We start from the raw sequence: 23241 nt of genomic DNA, 5'->3' as shown, positions 1-23241 counted from the left end.
CCCCTTCTCACTTTCTCCTGACACCCTCCCGCCTTTTATCTCCTGACACCGACCTCATCCCCTTGTCCATTTTTGTCCTCTCTCTCATGTTGTCTCCTAATGGTGGCTTGGTGGACTAAGCCTGATTTTAGACTTAGTGTATTTTATCCCTTCACAATTTCGCCCTTTTCTTCACAAGAAAGCATGCAAGATTATACAACATACAACTCTAATTCCGATCCCTAGCTAGCTTTTTGATCCCTTCAAATTGTGAGGCAAATTAAGAGCAGTAACTTTGATGATAATGATCAATGTACTTATTAATTATATAATCTAGTAATCGCGTTTGATTAATACATATAATATATTACATATATGCTGTGCTGAATGATCGATATATAATTATATTAAACACTCATTTATTTTTATAAAATTTCTCAACTCATCTCATCTAATAATTTGAAAAAATTAAATTGTTGCATAGAGACTATATATCAAAGATTTGTTAAGTACACGCAGCTCCTTATAAATTATTGTCACTGAGCATTATCTATATTGCAGTAACTTAAGGCTCTGATGATTCTTAACTTCCCAAAATAGAAGTACGTAGTCTCAAAGAATCTATACTGATTATAATGTTTGTCATGATCACCTATCGAAATCAAATGATCGATCAAGCTGCAGTACTAGTATCGATCAAGCAAAAAGAAAGAAACGAATCTGAAATGGGAGGCAAAAAAGGAGAGGAGGAGGGAGAGGACATTGGGATATTTGAAAAAGAAAAAACATTCGGACATTAAAAGAAGTAGTAGTATATATGCCATGCACCTAATATATAATATTTTATTCTTCCTTGACGGAACCTTTAGGGTGTTTGATTTTTTTTGTTATTTTTTCTAAATTATAGATTCCTAGCTACGTACGTACGTTATTCTGAAATTGTTCAAAGTTGGTATCCAACCAAAAGCAGTTCGTTCTTGAGTCCAAAAAGCAAGCAGTGCAAAGCCATAACCTTATCATATTCGCACCACCAACTTTGATTCGATCTATAACCAGTACTGTTATCCTCAGCACATCATGATACATGCGCAACCATTGATCTTAATTAATTTGCAGGTACCCACCACTATACATACATCCACGATCGATCGCTAGTGTAAGTAGTTATATTCTTTTGTTTTTTTTATTATTCATTAATCGTTTTGATTATATATCTATAGTTCTACAAATTACTCGTTGTACATTGTAGGCTTGTAGCTAGCTAGGTAGCTATCTAGGTTTCATTTACTCGAAGAAAATATTTGAAACGAACCACGAAATTTTCTCCACCGACCAATAAAACCTCCACAGTGAAGAACATATTCTAGCTAGGGGAAGGTGATCGTGATGAGTACTATTCCCCACAAGTCCAGAAACATAGCTTTTAGTGCATTTTAATTAGCTCTCATCTGTAAATCTGTAATAGCATGGGAAATAGTACTGCAATATATATATATATATATATATATGTAAATATGATGAAAAAGCAAACTGCATATAGCAAGACTCGCGTTTGGCAATAATAAGTAACTTTTTTTAATAAAACATTTGCATGTAATTAAGAATTAATGAGCACTTCCCTATATATATAAAATTACATTTTCCGCTAACATGGCTGCATGCATGCAGCCTGTATGCATGAGTATATATGATCGATGCATGAGCGCAAGATAATATGATCTAGCTGTTAATTTCGGAGTAGTTTGAAAGTTTCACCAAGAAGTAGATCAACATGAGCGTTAATTAATATTATGAGACAATCAAGCTGCCACTTTGAAGTATGTTTAACATGTGTAGAATTAAGTAGTACTGCAGATGGGCATATATACATGATGACTTCCAAATTTATACGTATTTTATTGTACGTCCAACATCAAAGATTCCCTGCATGCATCAATATTATGTATACGATACATATATAATTAATTAAGTGTACGTACTAGTATATATTATTGTAATGATCATGTAATTATCTGACATGCGACCATGCATGCTGCATAGTATATACTGATCATTTACTAATGGACTGAGCCAACGAAGCTTGTCAATTAATAAGCTGTTTTATAAACGATGACTCATCCAAGTTTGCCGGACCCAAAATTTCCCTCTCCAACACCATGCATGCATGCATATTGTGTCTCTAAATTACTTATAGATCAGAGATGTTGCGTGTGAGAGCTATCCGTGTGTGTGTGTGTCGTGGTTTACATATGTCATCATAATCTATGAAGTTGCGTAATAAAATTGATAATGATCATACCATTGTTCAATCGGAATGATATTGAGGTATAAAGAAATGTTTTAGTCATAAAGATCGAGATCTCACAAAAATAAATCTATAAATCGATGATGTAGTTTGACGTGGTATGTTATATTGTAAAATTAATTTTATTATAAATTAGATCTAACTTATTATATAAAATAATGTAAGTTTGTGTGATTATTTTTATACAATCTTTTTATAGATGTAGCAGTACTTTTCTCTGGATTATTCGACTAAAAAACTTATAAAAAAACAAAAGACGCGTGGATTGCACAATTAGTACCCCGGAAATTAAGTGAAGGTAAAACATCCATCTATACATGATCTATATAATATGCATGATCAGTCACTAAAGGTATGGCCTTTCTTCCTGCTTAAATCAATTTAACAACCACACGATAAACGCTCATCCAAAGATTGCATTTACATCTAGAACAAAAGGTTAAAAATGTTATAACTAGTTTAATTACCTACCTACCATGCAGATTGCATGCACACGATCCATCTCGCGCTTTAATTCGTAGTCACGCATAAATTAACCTACTCTTAATGAGTCCGGGCTCTATTATTTGTGTGTAGAAATTGAATAGTAGAAAAAACGAAAAAAAGAAAAGTAGAATCCTTCTGTAGCAGAGACAGGAAATCCACAATTCATGTCCCATGTTAAAAGCGGCCTCTTTTCAAAGTCCCAAATTCATGACTCAATGCAATGTCCCACCATCCACTTCCACAGGTGCAGCCACTACCTTTCCCCATTTCCATCACTTGCAACCACTAATTTCTTTTTTTATTTCTTGGGATTCCCCAAGTCAACTCCCCTCCCACTATAAATGCCATACGCTCGGTACGCTCTTCAAAACCAAGGGTACTGAAAGTCAAACTTTTTCCTCCCTCGCTCTGAGATCTCTCTCTCTCTCTCTCTCTCTAGCTTTGGTTGTTAGTATTAATTTAACCATTTTTTGTTTTGCTCTGGAGTGATGGATAATGAGGAAGTTCCATCGGCACCTTCAACGCCTGCGACACCAGGGACTCCAGGTGCTCCGCTCTTTGGTGGGTTTAAGTCAGAGAGAAGTGGGAATGGAAGGAGATCCCTTCTCAAGGGCTGCAAGTGCTTCAACGTTGAGCAATGGGGCATGGAAGAAGGCACCTTACCCAAAGTTTCTTGCTCATTGCCATCCCCTCCTATCCCACTTGCAAAAAAGGTACGCACGTAGTATTTGCAGAAAAGGCAGTATATCACACGCACACGCATGCACGCGCACACACGCAGAACTTTCTATGTCAAGAGCTCAAAATCAAAAAACTGGTCCACAAGTTCATATCGCGCTTATTTTCATAGGTTAGTGAGAGACAAACTAACCCGTATTTCAATTGCGTGTTATTGTTGGTGTGTTGATGCCAAAACCTGCAGATTGGAGCAGAGTTCATAGGCACTCTCATACTAATCCTTGCTTCAACAGCCACGCCCATTGTGAACCAAAAGACACAAGGCTCAGAAACCCTGCTTGGCTGCGCTGTTTCAGCCGGCCTTGCGGTTATGATTGTCATTCTCTCAACGGGACACATCTCAGGAGCTCATCTCAACCCAGCCGTCACCATTGCCTTTGCTGCCCTAAAACACTTCCCATGGAAACAAGTAGTGACAAAATTCCTTTTCAAAGCTAGCCAATGCGCTTTCATTGCATCTCTAAAAAGTCTCTTTGACTAACACTAGGTTTTATTACTTTGGCAGGTGCCCATATACATTGGAGCGCAGTTACTGGCATCTATCTGTGCTGCATTTGCACTAAAAGGGATTTTCCACCCCACAATGGGAGGGGGAGTCACTGTTCCTTCAGGGACATATGGTCAAGCTTTTGCCTTGGAGTTCGTAATCAGCTTCAACCTCATGTTTGTTCTTACCGCCGTAGCCACCGACACAAGAGCTGTAAGAAACTCCTTTCTATATCATATAAATTTCTTCTGCCATGAAGTAAAAGTAATGGAATTACCATTTCTAAATCATCGTTTTTGGTAGACTTCTATAAGTTTATACATATATATGTGCAAGAAAAGCATCTTTTTTACAACACAGACTGCTTGGATGGATATGCAGCTGATAAGGGTGGAAGAGACGCACAAATAGTTAATTTCTGTATGTAGCGTTTCATTGATCATCATGTGTACATATGTTTGGCAATTCAAATTTATTTTCCTTGAAAGAAATTCAGATATTATTCTATAGAAATTAGAAACCTACCATCTTTTTCACCATGACAAACCGTGTATCATGAAGTGGGGGGATTAACGACAAAATAAAGTCATTTCTTTTCCCCAGCTACGAATATTCAAATATATTTACAAAATAAAAACAAAAAAAACTTTCGGGAGAGGTTTGAATTAATATATGAGTTTATATGATTTGTGAATATTAGAATAAAAGTTAAATTATTTCTTATATTTGGTGTAAGAATTTGAGAAAATTATTTTAAAATTTAAAAAAATTGAATTATTTATTATATTTTATATAAAAATTTAAAAATATTATAATAATGAAATGAATTGAAATTTGAATCCAAAAATCAAACGTACGATTGTGATGCTGTAATTTAAAAACCATAATTATTTATACTTTTTTTTATAATTATGCTGAGTTCACTGCCTAGACGGATCCTGCTTGCTAGCTAGGCTGCTGAGAAAACTTCCAATAGACGCAAGGCTCTGCTTTAAAATATTTTTTTCTGAATAGCCCAAGAGACGAGTCAATATATAATGGTCGGCACCATGCAAGTTCCACCTCCCAATAAATATAATATCCTAGCACAAGTTGTCGATTTCACTAAAATCAAGGCCAAGATAGAACACGTTCCGAGACATGACAAGATAAGGTACTGCATATATATATTATATATAGTCATAATCACGTCTGATATTTCAATTATATATATGTATATGTATGTGTGTAAAAGTTCACACTAGCTCATAGCTCTTAATTAAGCAGATAACTCATCAAATACCTTTGCAAGATCCCCCGCACCACTTCACTTTGCGAAATTCATGAGGTATCACCGTAAATCAACCAACATGTTTTGTGGATTCAACTATTTCTTTTCGTATCGAAACAAGTTTGAGAAGAAAAAAAAAAAAAACTTCATTAAATGTTTCCAAGATCTGTTCTTTCAGGATTTTGCTCGTTTGAATGTTTATATCTTCAACAATTGTTTCTTTTTTGGGGGGTTAGTATTTATTTATCTTCAAACTCAGGATAAGGAGAGGTAAAAAGAAATTAACTTTAGCCAACTTGTTGGGGGTGACAATAACAATATTGATCAAATATGCTTATTCTGTATCATGATTCAACAGGTGGGAGAGTTGGCGGGAATCGCGGCAGGAGCTACCGTCATGCTCAACATACTCGTGGCCGGGTATGTCAGATCTCTAGCTCTTAGAACTAAGCTGGACGATTTCCTTGCAACAAATCATAATTAACAACCCCGAACAACCCCGACTGCATTGCATGTGTCTTTTGGACTCATAGGTTTAACAGAATTTCAACAGCTAAAAAATTGTGCTATTTAGCTCTGACTCAAATGATACCGTGTGTCCATTCATTAAAGAAAATGCCTAAAAGACACAGCAATGAAAGGAAAAACACCATCATTATTACGTAAGAGGAAAACACCTTATTTAGCTACCCTCAATGTCACAAACGCAAGATCCTTTTTTTTTTTTTTTTCCAGTAATGCAATTTAAAGGGATGTTGATTGCCTAAAAATTTCAAGCACAATACTTCGGATGATCTATTGAGATATTTTCTTTTGTGGTATCTTATAGGCCAACAACAGGAGGTTCAATGAATCCGGTGAGAACACTAGGGCCAGCGATTGCGGCGAACAACTACAAAGCCATATGGGTGTACCTCAGTGCTCCCATCCTCGGGGCGCTGTGTGGGGCAGGAACCTACTCTGCTGTCAAGCTGCCAGAAGAAGATGGTGATAATCATGAAAAGCCTTCCACAACAAGGAGTTTCAGAAGGTGACTAATCAACAATACAGTCGTCAGACCTGCATTAATGTAGAAACTCCAATCAGATACAGATGGGCATATACAAATTAAAACATTAAAATTTCATAAATCAGCTTCGAATCAATGATACATATGTATAAATAAATTTCCCTTATAATGGGAAAGACAATTACAGAGTATGAGAAGATAGAGAACTCACTTTCATGAACAGGTACATATTGGAACTGGTTAGTGGAGATATAGCAGTCTAAAACAGCGGAAAACAATGTTCAGGGCTTTTAAGCATCTTCTCTTTACACACTAAAGCGCATAGACAATTCTGATCTTATCTATCTTAATGTAATATTTCTTCCTCTATGAATCTTGAGTCATTGAGCAAAAGTACGACAATCCAAAGATGGTTTAGTAATAATATTACAGAAATTTTCCTTTTTGCTTGGTAATTTACACATGCACCCGGTAAGTCATAAACCTAAGAATTCACCGATCCCATGGCTCATACTTATTGGCAGATGCCAATTGATTTAGGCTTTTGACATCTCATAATTTGAGGCTTTAGGAAGTCTGACATTGAGTTCCTACATAACAATTTCAAAATCTTTGGGGCATTGGTATCTAATTTAGACTCAGTTAAGCCTCTACACGTTAAAAGTTTGATCTGCAAATGAAAATTCCTATTCTTTTAACTAGCATCCGTAGCCAATAGTTTCCTCTCCCGCTTTACAAGGGTGACATGTGGGGTTTAGCCCATTGGAGAGGAGGGATTCGAGACACCGAGGGCTATCCACATTGAGTACCCCAAGAAACACAAACCAAAAAGGGCTAATTAGTAGATAGTCCTAGAATCCGGATGAGGTGATATTTTCACATTATCATTAGATGACAACTCATTGAAATTGATCACATAATCACCATGTTCAGACTACGCTGACAAATATTACAAATACATACCAAATCTATATTTATTTATATCTTCACAAACTATCAAAAGACAAGTTATGTAATTTGCCAATAGCCAAACTTACTCGGAGATTAAGGTTCTTACGTTACATAACTGAATCAGTAACAAAACCCCACATTTCAATAAGCATCATTAGTTCATCACGACGGTATCAAAATATCATCACACGTTTATTAGCCCATTAAGCAGATTTTCACAAAATCAAACAAACGGACAGGGAAAGGCAGAAAGAGGCCATCAAAATTATTACTATCAGCTTGGTATATGAGCAAATGTGGAAAGGCTAAAGAAATTATATTGCTGGATTTCGAATATTACAAAAGAATCGGAATATACTGGAAAAGAAATACCTCAATTAATCCCAATAGCTGCATTTTTCTCATTGCCCTCTATCATGTCCAAATTATGCAAAATCCAAAAATTATTATTTTTTAGTATTCCTGCGTCTCTCAGCAACCAAACATAGCAAAAACAGAAACTTGGAATCTGAATTATGTCCAACACTCGTAAATCCTTCACTTAAAAATGAAGCCTTTTGTTCTATCTAAATTTCAAATATACGGACATCGCGAAAGTCCAAATTCAACTCGCTCATATTTTCCTCTCCTTTTCCCAGACTTACTCGCAACCAAACAAGTCTTCATCTCTTCAATAACCCGAACAACCTCTACAAAATACCCGACCCTGTGAACCATTCGGACCCTATAGCGCATTCAAGCTGTCAACACCTCTCGGACCAGACGCGGGTTGTGATCGGATTGAACGAGAAGCCGAGCAGCAAAAGCATGAACAAAACCAAACTCACCGTTCGAACACATTCGGAAAAAATACTCGACCACACGAACTACCTGGACCCAAAAACCCACTTAAACAATCGAGACTTCTCGGACCTTGACTGTATCGTGTTCGGGTCTACCCGAAAACCCGAGCACCAATAGCATGAGATCAGCGATCAAAACGCCGATTAGATCAGCGACAGCGTCCTTGACTGAGGCTCCTGAGGACTGGAAGAAGCCGAGGTGATCAGCTGCCTCCTTAGCGACACCGGCGAGTAGGGAGAGTATGGATCCGACAGAGATGGAGTGGCGGCGGAGGAACGGGTAGCGGGAACGGGCCGAAAGGGAAGAGAAGAGGATGGTGAGGGAGAAGCAGAAGAGAAGGTGGTAAAGCTTGTCAGGAGCCCACCAGGGGTCTTCGTCGTTGTTCGGCATTTTTTGCGTCCTAGGAGAAAGGGGGGAAACGAAGGAGTGCCGTGTGGGATCGAGCGTTCTCTGCGACTCCACGTATCACACGCCACGTTATTTTTTAAAATTAATTAAATTCTTTTACTCTTCATTTATATAACACAAAAAATATATATATATATAAATAAGCAATTAATAAGAAAAAAAAATAAAAAATAATGTGGTATTAATATATAAAGATAATTAATAAAAAATTTCTAATTTTAAATATCAAACATTTTATAGTTGTATCGCAGCTTTTAGAAAGAAAAGAAAAAAAATTCACCTTGTGTTACTATAGAAAACATTAACCGAAATATCAGCTTGTTCGATTTATGGCACCGTGAGAGTACAAAGGTAAAAAAAAAAAAAAAAACACCTGAACTGTCTTGCCTGTGTCATGGTCTTTTGTTTAGTTTGGCTTTCCGTCATAGTATCAAGGCCTCGTTTGTTTTGAAAAAATATTTCATTTTATCTCATCTAATTATTATAATTTTTTTAAATTTTAATATAAAATAAAATAAATAATTTAATTTTTTTAAATTTTAAAACAAAAATAATATTAAAAAATATATTTTAATAATATTTTATTTAATTTTTTAACTTTAATTTCATCTCATCTCTAAAAACAAACGAGGCAAAAATCCTTAGTTTCAATATTTTGAAAAACAGAGCAATGTAACTTGAGTACGGATCAAAGATGAATCACCCTTGGGCCTCCTCGGTTGTCCAGATCAGAGAAATCACAACACTCGGACACCAATCCATCTCAGCTGGTATTCTTAACGGAAAATGCTAATTACCCCTTCCTTTTAACTCCTCATATATTTAAATTTTTTTTTTGATATATTGATATATTTTTTTATTTTTAAAAAATACTTAAATATATTTTAAAAAAAAAGATAAAAAAAAAAAAAACACACTTTATGCTAGCAGGCACTCCCGACAGTCAAAGATAGGCAGGACGCTAAAATGACTCGTTCTTAAAAGAACATGATATAAACCGGTGACCCTGCAACTCATTCTTAAAAGAACATGATATAAACCGGTGACCCTGCACAATGAATGGCGATTAAATCAACGGAGAATACGAAACAGGCGGACATCACTTCTTATCAAGATTCACTTCCCAGGAACACAGTAGCCTCACTCAGATGTGTGAGGTCTCGGAAATCATAATCAAACAAGCATGCTTTCATCAAGAAAAATTCTTTTCATCAATCCTAATACATGCATTTCCAGAACTCCCTTCCCAGCAAGTTCATTAGAAGTTGGAATGAAGAAAAAAGATTGATACTGTTCACCTAAGGAACAACTGAAAGTTGCGATAAATATCAATCGGCAGACCAAATTAACAGCAGCTTCAAAATTGTGATCTGTCCAACAGCAGGACATTGATAAACTACATTACAGATGTTTTAGAGTATGTAGTGCATGCTTTCTTAGAGCTAATTCATCTTACTGATTAGTTCATTGATGTGATCTTCACGATTCCCAGTGTCTCCCCCTCGCTTATATAACATTTTGCTTCCTTGCAATCCTTCTGGCTTCTTAAGTTTAAAAGGATATAAAAAGCTAGTGATCTCCTTGAAATGTGGACCAACGTTAGCGATTTCATGCACAATATCTTCGATGCATATGATGCCAAACTTCCCCAATGCCTGCAGCAAAAGACAGGCAGAAAGAGGATTAGAAACTTAAGGCCGAAAAGATGTTTAAACTCCAGGATTCAGCAACTATATCTACACCTGTTCGATGATGTTATTGTCTGTGAGGGGAACCCGCTGCTTGTCTATCATTGCATAACCCTTCTTGTAAATCAGCTCCTTAATGTTCTTTAGATTTGGGTATCTTTACAATCAAGCAATCTCATTAGAATAACAAAACACTATAAGGGGCACAGCAAGCAAGAGCATCATAAGAATAATCTTCCTCAGTAGAATTTCAAAATCCAAGGAAATTCACGTATAAAAGGAGAAAATCAACTTAAAAGAGCCTGATACTCGGATTTCTGTGGCTTATTAGCATCCCTGATCCAAGAAGGTGGTCACATAGAGCTTAAATAAACAAAGTAAAAACCCCAAGACAATGTTAATTAAATAAACAAAGTAGAAACCCCAAGACAATGTTAATGGTTTGATCCAAAATTATAAATAAAAAGTTGTCCACACTGCCTGGAAAAGGATTAGTTACTTTGGGAAGAGTATTACGGAATAATAGTCTATAAAAAAGAACCCAAAATATAGAAAAACAAGCAAACACCAACAGAAACACAAAGCTAAAAGCTAGTTACTCCTAGTCCTTTTTTATTTTTTTTTACAAGTTGTCCTTTTTTTTTTGTTACAAGTAGTTACTCCTAGTCCTTAATGTAAGCTAAAAGCTTTATTTGCATTATTATTCAAGTGCCCTCTAGATATTGTACATTTATCCTACAGCTTATTCGGGTATATTATATTTATTGCATCGGAATTAGAAAAGGAAGCTTGTGTATCCTACCCATATGTGACGTATGGCTCCACTCTTAGCAGCTTTTCCATAATCCCTTCATTTGCCTTCACAAATATACCACTGAACGTTGACCTCAATCTCATATTGTACAAGACCTTCCTTGTTTTTTGATGCATTTCTCTTTTCCTGGGAAACAAATGCAGATACATCAGGGGAAAAAAAAAGGTGCACAGACCACACAAAATCACCACAAAACAATATTAATCTCACCCATGTATGCGAATGACAAAAAGCAGTTTTGATTTTGTTGTCACCGATGTCGGTCTTTTCCTCTTTACCCTATGTTTCATCTTGATGAGGTCCAATTCCTGCATGAAAACAAATGATAAGACTTATCAACAGTTTTCAATATGAACCGTATAGGAGTTTTGACAGGCAACTAGGCAAGTGAATGTATTATTAAATAGCAGAAAACGCAAGAACAGGCATTTTGTGAAACATTGGCCTAGAAAACATTAAAGCTTAAAATGAAACTCACACATGACTACCTTTCCAATCTGATAAACTGACCACCTGGATGAGCATACACATTTTAATGAATATTGCATGCTTCTCACTCAGTTACCATAAAAAACTCCATCACATCTACTATCGGGATATTTCACAACATGCGTGTCTAACATACAAAACTTTGGAAGAAAAGTACAGGGAAAGCGCCTATATAGTATTCAGAAATGGTAGATACGTAAACACCTCATTATTCTTGAGGGTGTAAGCATCACAATTTCAACAATCAAGACACGTATCCATTTCCTGATACAACAGAACTAAAAAAATTTTGATCCGTCATAGAACTAAATGAACACGATCTGAGTCCATTTAACATAGTTTTATATACTCCAGTCTTTCCTGACATTTTAGTCCTCTAACAACATAGTCTCTGATACTCCAGTCCATCCTTATATTTTAGCCGCAGAGCATTTCCAACTAATCACTAACTCATGCCATATTCTCATTTACTACTTTTCTAATTTTTTTATATACTGCCTAACCCAAGAACTCACGCCTCAAATAAATGAAACCCTGGTTTTCACTCTTCCAATTGAACACTACAAAGAGAACTTCAAATTCCCTTATTCCAACTTTTGTAACATATCAATCTCCCAAGTCCTAACAGATAGTCTGTAAAGAAAAATAAATGCCCAATTCTAAAACTTCTTCAAATAAATGAAACCCCATGATGGGTACATAATAATGGCCCCCCATCAAAATAATGCCCAATTCTAAAACTTCTACATTCTGGCGTATGGAACAAAAAGTTACAGCAACCAACAAAAATCTTAGAAAAACATTCTATCAATTCCCACTGCTTAAAAGGAAATAAAGAAACATTATATCAGTTTTTTTTTTTTTTTACTTAAAAAAAAAAATCAGTATTTCCCAATAACAATACAATCTTAAACCTTGTGATAAAGTAAAATAAAGGGCACGCAAGCAAACGGATATACAGGAACGCAAGCATATACAGATAGAAACAGTTACCCTAGTGCGGTACTCTTTGATGAAGTCCTCGGGCATTCTGATGAAGTCGTGCTTGGCTTTCTTCCTGATAGAGTTTCTCTCCTCATATTGGGCTTTCCTCTTGAGTGCCCATTCTTCATTGCTCTTTCTTTTCTTTAATATTATCTCTGGTATGTAAGCCAACGGCTTCGACTCCTCTTCCGCCATCGTTTTTTTTTTTCTTGTCCTGTATACGATTTATTCAAAGTTGTTCAATTCTTCTCTGCTTAGTTTTTTCAAACTTTCCTAATAACAAAATGAAAAACAACCCAAATTGAAACCCCATATAAGAAGAATACGAAGGCTTACCGACAACTGGATAAGAAGATATCTCAAGAGCGTTGCGGCGGAACTTTGGTCCGGGAAATGCTAAGCAAAACTGAAACGAAACCCACTAAAACCCAAATCTTCGGTTCAGGGGAGCAAAGATGAATAGGCCGACGCCGAAGTAGAAGAGGTGCAGATGCGAAGCTTACCTGATGAATGTCGCAGCAGCCAGCAGATTGGTAGAAGAGAGGAGGCTGATTAAGAGGAAGGGAGAGAAAATGACGAGAATAGAGGAACGGAGGACGTGTGCGTCAAAGCCCTAGACAATTGAGGAGAGGCTGTTCATGGGCCGCAAAAGACAAAGATCATCTCAAGTTGGGCTCTTGGCTTACATGTGGACCCAAATAGACCACATATGGGCCTTTTTTACGATTAACTAGACCGTAATGATCGGGTTTATTAATTGCAGGCAGAAAAGTTGGAATTTTTTTAGAAACAAAATGATAAACACCAAACATTTTACAATACTTTATCTAATTATATTTGAGAAAATATATTTATAACTGTAAATTATACAATCATCACGTAATGTTTTAAAAAAATAAATAAAATATAAGATCTACATAAAAAAAATTAATTTTTTAATAATAAATTCTACTCTTTTTTAAAACGATTGCACGACGTTTACGTATTTTATAATTGTACGTAGAATTACTGATTATATTTTAAAATAGTGATTATGTTTATAAAATTTCTTATAAAAATAATATCACCATATAAAAATACCTTTATTTTAAAATATATATTTTGAAATATTCTATAAAATATATTGTAAGGATACCATTACTTTTTTTTTTTTTTTTATTTGCGTGAATCCAAAAAACAAAAATGCCTGTTAGTGTTTAGCGATTTGACTCAACATGTGATATTCACAACTATAATTTTTTGACACAACTCATAAGTCATATTTAAAAACAAATTTAATTTGACATGCCATAACGAATTTTATCACATGCTTAGTACGTTCCATCGGAAAAAAGTTTGCAGAGATCACTATAAATTAGTTGTGCAAAATGGTTCTCCACTTTATTACCTATCATCGCGCTTATGATTAAGGGCACTACTTCAAGTTGAAATGGTCAAGATGGAAAGTGGAGGCATAGATCTTAACTTAAGTATTCAACAGGCTCAAGTTGGTTTTAGTAATTATTGTTCTTCAGCGTTTGAATCTGAAAATAATTCATTTTAGTCCAACTTAAAACATGGATATCTCTTTTTTTTTCTAGGATTAGAGAGGATAAGGTTGTGTTCGGATATCTATTCAATATTTTATTATTATTTTTCACTATTATTCACATACACTGTATTAATATTCAAGTAGGCATTTAATATTATATTGTTTTCGTATGCCATCTTAAATTGTCTCTAATGTATCATATTTTTTTAAGTAAATATTTTTATTTAAACGATTTATTTGTAAAATAATTTAAAAAGTGTAATACAAGTCATTGTGAATATAAATTATGAAGTTAAGATAAATCGTAATATTTTTTATTATAAGTTGAATAATTAAATGAAAAAAAAAAACCGATCTCTATCTTTATAATTTGAATTTTTCCCAAGTGAACTATCATGAAATTCTCATATTTCTCTTTCCTTCCCAAAAACAGCCTCATAATTCATATTCTCTGTTTTTAAAGTTTAAATAGGTTAGTAGAATTATCAAAATTAATTTGGAAAAATATTTATTTTTCATTCACACACTACCATTTTTTTTAATTTTAAAGTACAAAAATTTATAATTTACACTTTAATCCATCACTATATTGAATCATGTACATTAAAAACATGTGATGATTTATACTGATAAATTAAATTTGAATAGAAGTTTCATGGGCTTTGTATTTGTATATTTAAACCAACCAATAGGAAGAACAAAAGCCCATGGACTAGCCCACATTCTCAATGGTTACAGAGAATAGAACTAGCAGGCTGAGTTAGAATATACCTACTGTACAAATAATAAAATAACCAATGTGCTGGCACCAGCCTTACTCGTACTACGGTGGTAACTGGCACGTATTTGGCGTAGCTTCTTCCACTAGAACCGTGGTTCGAAGGCTGGTAAGGAGAAGAAGAGCTGAAGAAGAAGAAGAATTAAAATGAGGTATTTCAAAATACCTCTCCTTTTGGAAGTTGGGAGACAAAATTCATAAAGTTTATTTTTTAATAAATTAAGAATGTAATCTATGAATTTTAATACTTTGGATATAAAATGCAACAACGTTGTAATTTGTAACTTTGCCAATTTTACGGGCAGACACAGACATGCATAAATAATAAATAATCAAATATTTTATGCTCAACATTAACGTAACACTATATATTACTGGTTTGACAATGTTAGATGGAATAGTATTTTGATGCTGTTAACTCTAATATAGATGATAACTCCTAGATGGGGTAAGTAATAGATGATATAAAGTAGATGATGGATTTGTTTATTCGATGGCGGCTTTCTTTTATCTATAGATCTGATAATAAGACTGCTCATATGATAGCACAATTGGCTATGAAAACAGATTGTGAGAGGGTGTGGTTAGAGGAGGCCCTTCCGAGATTATTTCTATTATCTCGAGAAAAAAATTATGTAATAGTTAGGCTGCATTTGAATATTGAATTTAATTGAGATGATAAAATATTGTTAGAATATTATTTTTTAATATTATTATTATTTTGAGATTTGAAAAAGTTGAATTGTTTATTATATTTTGTATTAAAATTTGAAAAAGTTATATTTTATGAAATGATATTTTGGTTCCAAAACAATTTAATCAATATCTAAGTGCCAAATTGCCATTAAAATTTAAAATTAATAAATTTAAAATTATAACTATTAGAACAATTATATTTACGATTTTAAAATTTACAAGATCAATACATTTAAGAAAAACAAAATAAATTTACGAACAAAATTAAATACTATTTGCAATTTTAATTTTAATTTTTTTTGAACAGGCAATTTTAATTTTTTAAATGATACTGTTTGTTCGATGCCATGCGTCCGTGAAATCACCCGTGTCGTGAGCATTTTCATTTGTTATATTGCATTTTATTAGCTATCCGATTAGAAAACGACGAAGTCACGAAAATATGACCATTAAAAGGGAAATAGTATTTATCCTGAACATTTAGGAACACGCAATCACCCGTTGGTTAGGATCTGCCGATCTGAGTGCCAAATTGCCGTTAAGAAAAGCAGAGGATCTGTCCTTGTCAATTGTCGCCAAACAACCCCTTCAAGACCAAATCCCTCCGGAGAAGAAAGAGGACGACGAAGAGGAACAGGAGTACATTCCAGAATTTTCCACAGATAAGAGAATTTGGAGGAATGATGGATGTGCCGAGCTCATGGGATGCCCTTCGCAAACAGGTCCGATTGGTTCTCATCCTTTAAAATTTCTCTTAAAATTATGTTTGCTTGTTGAAAGATCATCGTAGACGATAAGAAAAATCTGAATTATGTGATGATAAGAAAAATTTCTCTTAAAACGTTTGCTTTTGTTTCCTTCGGTTTGTCGGCAGCCGGAATTGGAGGTTCTTCTGATCGGGAAATATGCATGTTTGAAATCAACTTGTTATACCTTATTTTACGCTTCATTTATTTATTTATTTTTTAGTTTGTGAGATGAAGCATATAACGAAGAAATTATATATTTTTTTTCAAGGGATGATGTAGTTATTGTAATAAAATCGCGAGGCAGATAATTTATGAGTCGCATTAGTTTTAGTTATTTGCAGGGAATGAAGCGTCTAGAGCTCCGATTCAAAATTATCTTGATTCATCCCCCGTGAGGAATTGCCAAAACATCATTCCAATTTAAGGATTAGTCAATCAAATAAGACATAGTAAATGGGTCGGTTTGAAAATAAATGAATTGCTAGTTGCAGAAGTATTAGAAATTTATAGGTAACGGTTAGGTTTAGATGGTGCGTAGAAGATTGTCTTTGATGGTTGAATATGTAGACCATGAGAGATGGTATCTGATTCCAATATGAAATGCAATCGATTATTAAAAAAAAATGCAATCACAGAACATTCAAACTTCAGAAGACGCTTTGTTTTGATTGCATAAGCTTATGGAGGGGTTTCTGCTAGCACTTTTCTGTACAACCGTTCCTTCAGCCTGTTCTCCATTTGTCATTGGACATGCCATTTAAAATATTTACATCTATTGAGCAGGGAATGCATTACGGTTTTTTTGTGTACACTTTCCGGTCTCACCTAATTCATGCTAGGTAGTAAATGCAATTTCCTCCACTGAATATTTTATCCATATGTGATTGTAGGCTCGGAAGCTTGAAGCTCAGTTGGATGAGCAAATGAATTCATATCGTAAAGCGGTTTCTACAAAGGTCCCTGCAAAAAATGATACTTCAGAGAACAATCTTGAATCTGGGATAGATCGACTGTTAAAACAGCTACAGCAAGTTAATTCACAGATGCAAGCTTGGGTATCATCAGGGGGAACAGAAATGGTTTCTCACACGTTGACTAGGCACCAGGAGATTCTGCAAGATCTCACTCAGGTAGCGTGGCTTCTTATTTGATGTTTAGCTGGATCATTTAAAATGAATTTGAATCAAACTTTGTAGTAGGGGCTTTTGCCATTGTGTAAGGGGTCTTGAAGTTTTTTTGCATTGCTTCAAAAGGGTTACACTATCTTTTTCTTTTGTCCTTTTTGTCTTTCATGTGCTTTCTGCTGACTTGAGGGGTAAATCATAGGGCTATAAGCTCCCTCCTCACCAAAATCAACAGCAAGAGGATTAAGAACTCTTAGGGCCTGTTCTTATGTTGTTGTAACACATGCATCTATTCTGCCCTGGATCTCTGTTTGAAAGAAGGAGAGAGAAGAAGTTAAACAGTATTTGTTCTGAGTTTACTGGAAAGTGAAGATTGGTGGCTATTTAATTTAACTTTTATGGTTGACCAATTGCACCTTCTTAAGCTTCATACGACCCCCTATATCAAGAAGAATTTTGTTTTTGAGCTTGGCCTCATGCTGTAGGCCACTGAAGCAGCTTATCTATTTCTCATTCTTAGTTTTACTGTAAATGTTATTAATCAATTGGGAATTCTGTTTGCTATACGTTATAGTGTTTATTTACTTAGATTGAACCTATCAGACGCCAACTTTTAGTTAGACATGATTGAAGTGCAGGAGTTTTATCGTCTTCGCTCCAGCCTTAGAGCTAAGAAGGAACATGCTTCACTTCTTGAGGATTTTAGAGAGTTTGATCGCACAAGATTAGACTTGGAAGAGGGTGTTGGTTCTGGTGAGCAAGCACTCCTAAAAGAGCATGCATCTATTAGCCGAAATACAGGACAGGTATTGTTAACTTCAAATGGTACCTCTCTCTTATTTGTGTGAGTGCTTGTCCTCTATTGGATGAATTTTAAGTTTTGTATGAAGTGTGAGATTAGATTTAATCAATTTTGTAATTTAGTAGTTCTCTGAGAATGAGGAATTAACAAAGCAATTAATGATTGCATTCATTCCTATGGATTCACGCTAGAATTTACATGTATATTCTTTATTTTAGACTTTAGTGTTGCAGCTCATGTATGTGTGGATGGGTTCCTGAATTTGTGGTGTTTACAATGCTTAATATGCCAAAATATCAAATTTAGACATTACGAATATTCATTTGTTACAAACAGGGGGAAAACAGAAATTGCAAAAGCAATCAGGTGACCATCCTTCTGTCTAGTCTTTGACAAGAAAAGAACAAGATATATATTGTTAGGTTAAGATATAAGGCTACAACTTAATCAACACATAAACATCGGGTGTGAGTTTGACACATACAAATAACAACTGCTACAAAGAGGAAAACAAATATTGCATTATTGAAGTAATCAGAGTAACAACCCCGCTTTGTTGGTAATAAGCCAGATATATGGTTAGGTCAAATAGACACAAGGTAGGTTCACCATAATAAAAATCAACCCATCCTACACCTATTTAATAACCCCCATATTGAGTATAGAAGGTGGTGAATGGGACCCTGCATGGTCGGGAAGGGAGAAGTTTTTGCCTCTTAGAATAATTTCAAGGAGCTCGAATTGTAACCATGAGTAGTCTTTTGGGAGTATAGGGCCAGATATGGCTTACACTTTCCTTGAATCATTATAACTATTATAAAACCTAATCCCAGACATAAGTGTGAGACTTGAGCCATGATACTTATAATAGAATGACCTGAAGAGGATATTAGAAATTTAAGAAAAATAAATACTCCACGCTGACTATAGGAGGTGGTGAATGAGATACCTCATTGATTAGTTTGTCGCCCTTTATAATGATTCTAAGGGCCTTGAATTATAATTTTGACTAGTCCATTTAAAATATAGACCCAGATGTGATTTCCATGAGTCGTTATAACATGTCCCATCAAATTTCTTACCAAAGAAAGATTATGTCAAACCTATACTAGGGCACGGATCGCCAGATCATTTCCATATTCCCTTACAAGTATAGGCAAAAATAAAATACATAAGTCAGTAGTAGGCTTGGTGAAGTACGAATCCCACAAAAAATAATCCATGTGTTAAAAAACAGAAACTTCCACACCTGCTTGGATCTTAAACATATGGGAGTGGTTGTGTGAAGAGTTTGACTATCCTGACTGCCATCCTTCTCCCTACGGCATCCATGCTATTAAATAAAGGCACAGGTATTTTTCCTTTGTCTTCTGATGGAATGAGTTTCTTGTTGTTTGAAGTAAAAAAATTAAAAACAAAGAAGTGGAAGGGAGGGGGTGGATTCATTGCTACTTCTGTTCTAGAGTGGGAACTGAAAAGTCTCTTTCCCTTTCTTTTTTTTTTGGCACTGGGTGTCTGGGAACAGCATCCCAACTAATCCCAGGAGTGAAAAGTTTCTTTCCTATTATCCTGGCCAATACTTGCTTAATCAAATTCGATGGTCAAGAGTTATTGGTCAAGTATGTCGTTCTGAAAATGTTATGTTGGAGTGGTGACAATCTTAGTCTGGCTCTCTGATCTTGTAGCCTTGTGGTTTAAGTGGCTGAATAATATGAACCCTTGAGTTGAAGGTTGTTTGTATTTTAATGGTTTCTGTTGTGTGGATTATATATCGTGGACGCATTTACAAAGTTTTTCGTAAAGTGATTCTATATTGGTGAGTTCTTTTACTCGAGGGGAAAACATATACGAAGAACTGTTAGTTTTCAACTTCTGCTTTTAATGAATTGCCTGCTCTCAGCTCTTGCTATGATTCTGCAGGTGGATACTGTGATTTCGCAAGCTCAAGCAACACTTGGTGCACTCGTCATCCAACGTTCCACTTTTGGTGGCATCAATTCAAAGCTCAGCAATGTTAGCAGCCGCCTCCCAACGGTAGGTGGATTTTGTTATCCTCATAGATACTTGCTGAGCTGAGATAGAATTCTTCTACTGTCCTACGAATAGTAGTAGGATTTTTTCATCTCCATCAGCTTCTGGCCAATATTGCACCCACGCGTGCCATGGAAAACCTGAGAAAAAAAGAAAAAAGATATAAACCGTTTATACTCGTCTGGTTGATTGACATTCTACTTTAACATGATGGTGCAGGTTAATAGCATACTCTCAGCAATCAAGAGGAAAAAGTCTATGGATACCATTATACTTTCACTCGTTGCATCCGTGTGCACATTTCTCATTTTTATCTACTGGTTGAGCAAATGAGGATAATATTAGTGTTCTTTTTTCCTGGCCGGTGCTTGTGGTGAACAGTGTATTCTTACATTGATACTCTTTTTTCTTCTGGTTGAGGGCATCCTCTTCTGTTTTTGAGATGGGGTTTTTGTTTTTTGGTGGGCAGTGCATTATATTCTCTTTGTATCTGTAACAAATTGCATTCTGCAGTGAAGTTCATAATTTCGTCACTACTCAATCCTCTCTGTTTTTTTTTTTTTTCAATTTATTTGTGCCATAAATAAATAAAATGGGAACAACTCCCCCTGAAAAAAAAAAAAAAAAAAAACCCTGAAGAAAAATTACGTGAAGCAATTTCTCAAGGAAACTTCTTTCTCAATTAACCATTCAGTTATGGTATTTATAGGTAACTTTGTCTATTTGGGTGATACTCATGAGTCATGAGTATTTGTTAATTCTCACTATAGAGAGAGGGGTGGGGGTGAAAGTAGGGATGAAAGAGAGATAATGGTTATAACTCATAACCAAAAACTCTCTCTAATTTAAATTACTAAATGATCCATAAATTCAACAGTCTTGTTAATTGAGGTTATTCTTATTAATTAGTGAGTTTTTTTTATATATATATATAAAAATGGTAATAATATTATTATTTGTTTTTTTTTTGTTATGATTATTATATAAAACAGTACAAGAATGGAGGCTCTGCGCAAGTTTGCTCGACCTATAGAGATGTAAAATGAAATTATGATACTACTTTTATATATCCTGATAATATTTCTAGTACTACTGCTAGCAGTAGGAATGGCAGTGCAGGTTAGAAAATGGGATTTAAACTAATAGCTGGTAAATAATGTTAAATTTTGGAAAGGTAGGAGTAGCCTCAGAATATTGTTGAAACTTTAAGATATGATGTATTTAATTAAGAGAAAGATATATATATATATATATATATACACACGCACCCGAGCTCGACCACAATTAAAAAAATAAAAAACGTGTAGACGGAAATTTGGGTCAGAGAATCTGGCCAGAAATGTTCATACCATGATTACTCTACTGATATGATGTCTCAATTCCCTTGCTTGCGTAACAATGGAGGGCAGCCAAACCTAGCTACCTATATATATATATATATATATATATGGAGAGAGAGAGAGAGAGAGAGAGGTGGTGTTAATGAGTTAATGAGCTCTACTGTGACTTTTGAAGAAGAGATCAGAAGACTACAATTGTCCTTTTTGAGTAGTAATCCATATCCTCAGATCTTTCTTATGCGGATGAGACAGTGATGGGAAGTCCCTAACTTTCTCTCCAAACTACTCATTCACACACACATACGTAGCCAGACAGAAAATCTCTCCCTTTGATTTTGGGTCCAGATTGATTGGACAAAGCAAGCAAAAGACAACACAAGGAATCATATTTGGTATTCACTGACTAGGACAAGCAAAAAATATATTTTCAAAAGCAAGTGCACTCAAAAGCCAATGACTTTCTATTAATCTTGCTAGATCTTCATCCATCATCAGTATCTCCTTCTTTTTCTGTTTCACTAATTTCTTCATAGAAAAAAAAAAAAACATAAAAAAAAAAAAACTGATGCTTATCTCGATTGGGGGAGAGAGGGGTCTGGGAGTGGTGGGGGTCTGGGCTCCTCCTTATTTTGGTAGTTCTTGTTTTATGAAAAAGATGCATAGTTGTTTTGGCAAATAGAATGGGACAGCACCCATAAGATAGCAATTTAGAGGCTCCATAAATCAACTTCTTGAATCCTTACCCCCATCTACTTGTCGGCCATTTGTCGTGTTGGCCGTCCCCACGTACGCCTTTTATCAACATGTAACGACAAAACTGCCTCTCCTATTGACATGTGGGAATGTCCCGTTGGCTTCTTGCCTGAGTTTCATTTCTGCACGTGGGACTACATTTGACTCATCCCTAATTTTGTTCTCTTCTGTTCTGTTCTGTTCAGGCACATCCAGACCTTGTTTGTGGAGAGGGAAACTGTACTTTCTCAACTTCCATTTCATTTCCCTGAAAGAATGAAAGAGAAAGCTAGCATGATCAACTTCATACCGTGGAAAGCAAATTTGAGAAAAGTGCGTGCTCAGTCTTTGTTTATTTTCTTTTCTATCCGGTACATACGGACGTGTTTGCAAGAAGTTAAGAATACGTGGCTTGATTAGCATAATTCATAATTTTTAAAACGAAAGTTTTAAATTCGAAACCTCTATCACCTCTCTCAAAAAAAAAAAAAAAAAGTATTTGCAAGAAATAGGGATGCTACCCGCACCATACATGGTGTGGGGGCACCCCCTCCCCACCCCCCGCCTTGCATGGCAGCATGGGGTTGAGTTTTTCTCTCCCGACACCTGCCCTCGTGGTACGGGGGTGGGGTATCTCGTCTGGATATCAGGGTGTGGGGGCGGATATCCTATCCGTCCACCTCTCATACCCCCAAATGGGTCATGGGCTCATAAATTGTTTTTGGGTCATTTTAAATCTAGCAATATATATATATATATATAAATATATTATTTTTTAAATAGCAATAAATTGAATTTATAATAAAAAAAAATATAAATTAAGAGAAAAAAAATTAAAGAAATACTACTAATACTCATAACTCCTAACTCCTAACTCCTTAAGTTAATACAATTTACAATGATAATTTATAATAAAAATATAATAACTAAACTATTACAATAATAGAAATTAGGAGAAAACAATTATAAAATTACAAACATAAAAAGGACATTGTAATTGTATAAAC

The 23241-nt window shown here is 35.1% G+C and overlaps 4 protein-coding genes across 5 annotated transcripts; 2 read left to right on the top strand and 2 right to left on the bottom strand.

Moving 5' to 3' along the window:
* The first annotated feature begins 3146 nt into the window (after window positions 1-3146).
* LOC108984596 (aquaporin NIP6-1) lies at window positions 3147-6582 on the top strand. The gene is made up of 5 exons (XM_018956601.2): window positions 3147-3483; window positions 3693-3917; window positions 4014-4208; window positions 5624-5685; window positions 6095-6582. Exons 1-5 carry the CDS (start codon window positions 3259-3261, stop codon window positions 6297-6299), a joined length of 912 nt encoding a protein of 303 aa, XP_018812146.2. The 5' UTR covers window positions 3147-3258; the 3' UTR covers window positions 6300-6582.
* On the bottom strand, window positions 5903-8527 carry LOC108984597. Its single transcript, XM_035692213.1, has 2 exons — window positions 7598-8527; window positions 5903-6324 (listed from the first exon to the last, which is right to left on the bottom strand). The coding sequence occupies exon 1, from the start codon at window positions 8456-8458 to the stop codon at window positions 8114-8116; it is 345 nt and encodes a 114-aa protein (XP_035548106.1). The 5' UTR covers window positions 8459-8527; the 3' UTR covers window positions 5903-6324; window positions 7598-8113.
* Window positions 8528-9641: 1114 nt separating this feature from the next.
* On the bottom strand, window positions 9642-13050 carry LOC108984598 (60S ribosomal protein L7-1). Of its 2 annotated transcripts, XM_018956602.2 has the most exons (7): window positions 12955-13050; window positions 12788-12872; window positions 12461-12665; window positions 11189-11286; window positions 10967-11104; window positions 10219-10321; window positions 9642-10131 (listed from the first exon to the last, which is right to left on the bottom strand). In XM_018956602.2, exons 3-7 carry the CDS (start codon window positions 12644-12646, stop codon window positions 9919-9921), a joined length of 738 nt encoding a protein of 245 aa, XP_018812147.2. In that variant the 5' UTR covers window positions 12647-12665; window positions 12788-12872; window positions 12955-13050; the 3' UTR covers window positions 9642-9918. The 2 variants fall into 2 exon arrangements, with proteins under 2 accessions (XP_018812147.2, XP_035548105.1); XM_035692212.1 differs by having other exon boundaries at window positions 12788-13025.
* A 2983-nt stretch (window positions 13051-16033) lies between these two features.
* Window positions 16034-20698, top strand: LOC108984599 (Golgi SNAP receptor complex member 1-1-like). The gene is made up of 5 exons (XM_018956604.2): window positions 16034-16178; window positions 17096-17335; window positions 17968-18135; window positions 20052-20165; window positions 20382-20698. Exons 1-5 carry the CDS (start codon window positions 16137-16139, stop codon window positions 20493-20495), a joined length of 678 nt encoding a protein of 225 aa, XP_018812149.1. The 5' UTR covers window positions 16034-16136; the 3' UTR covers window positions 20496-20698.
* Window positions 20699-23241: the final 2543 nt, after the last annotated feature.

This window comes from Juglans regia, chromosome 7 (genome assembly GCF_001411555.2).
Source record: "Juglans regia cultivar Chandler chromosome 7, Walnut 2.0, whole genome shotgun sequence".
Lineage (NCBI taxonomy): Eukaryota > Viridiplantae > Streptophyta > Magnoliopsida > Fagales > Juglandaceae > Juglans > Juglans regia.
Note: the sequence above shows the minus strand (reverse complement) of the source record. Positions and strands in the feature narration are given on the sequence as shown.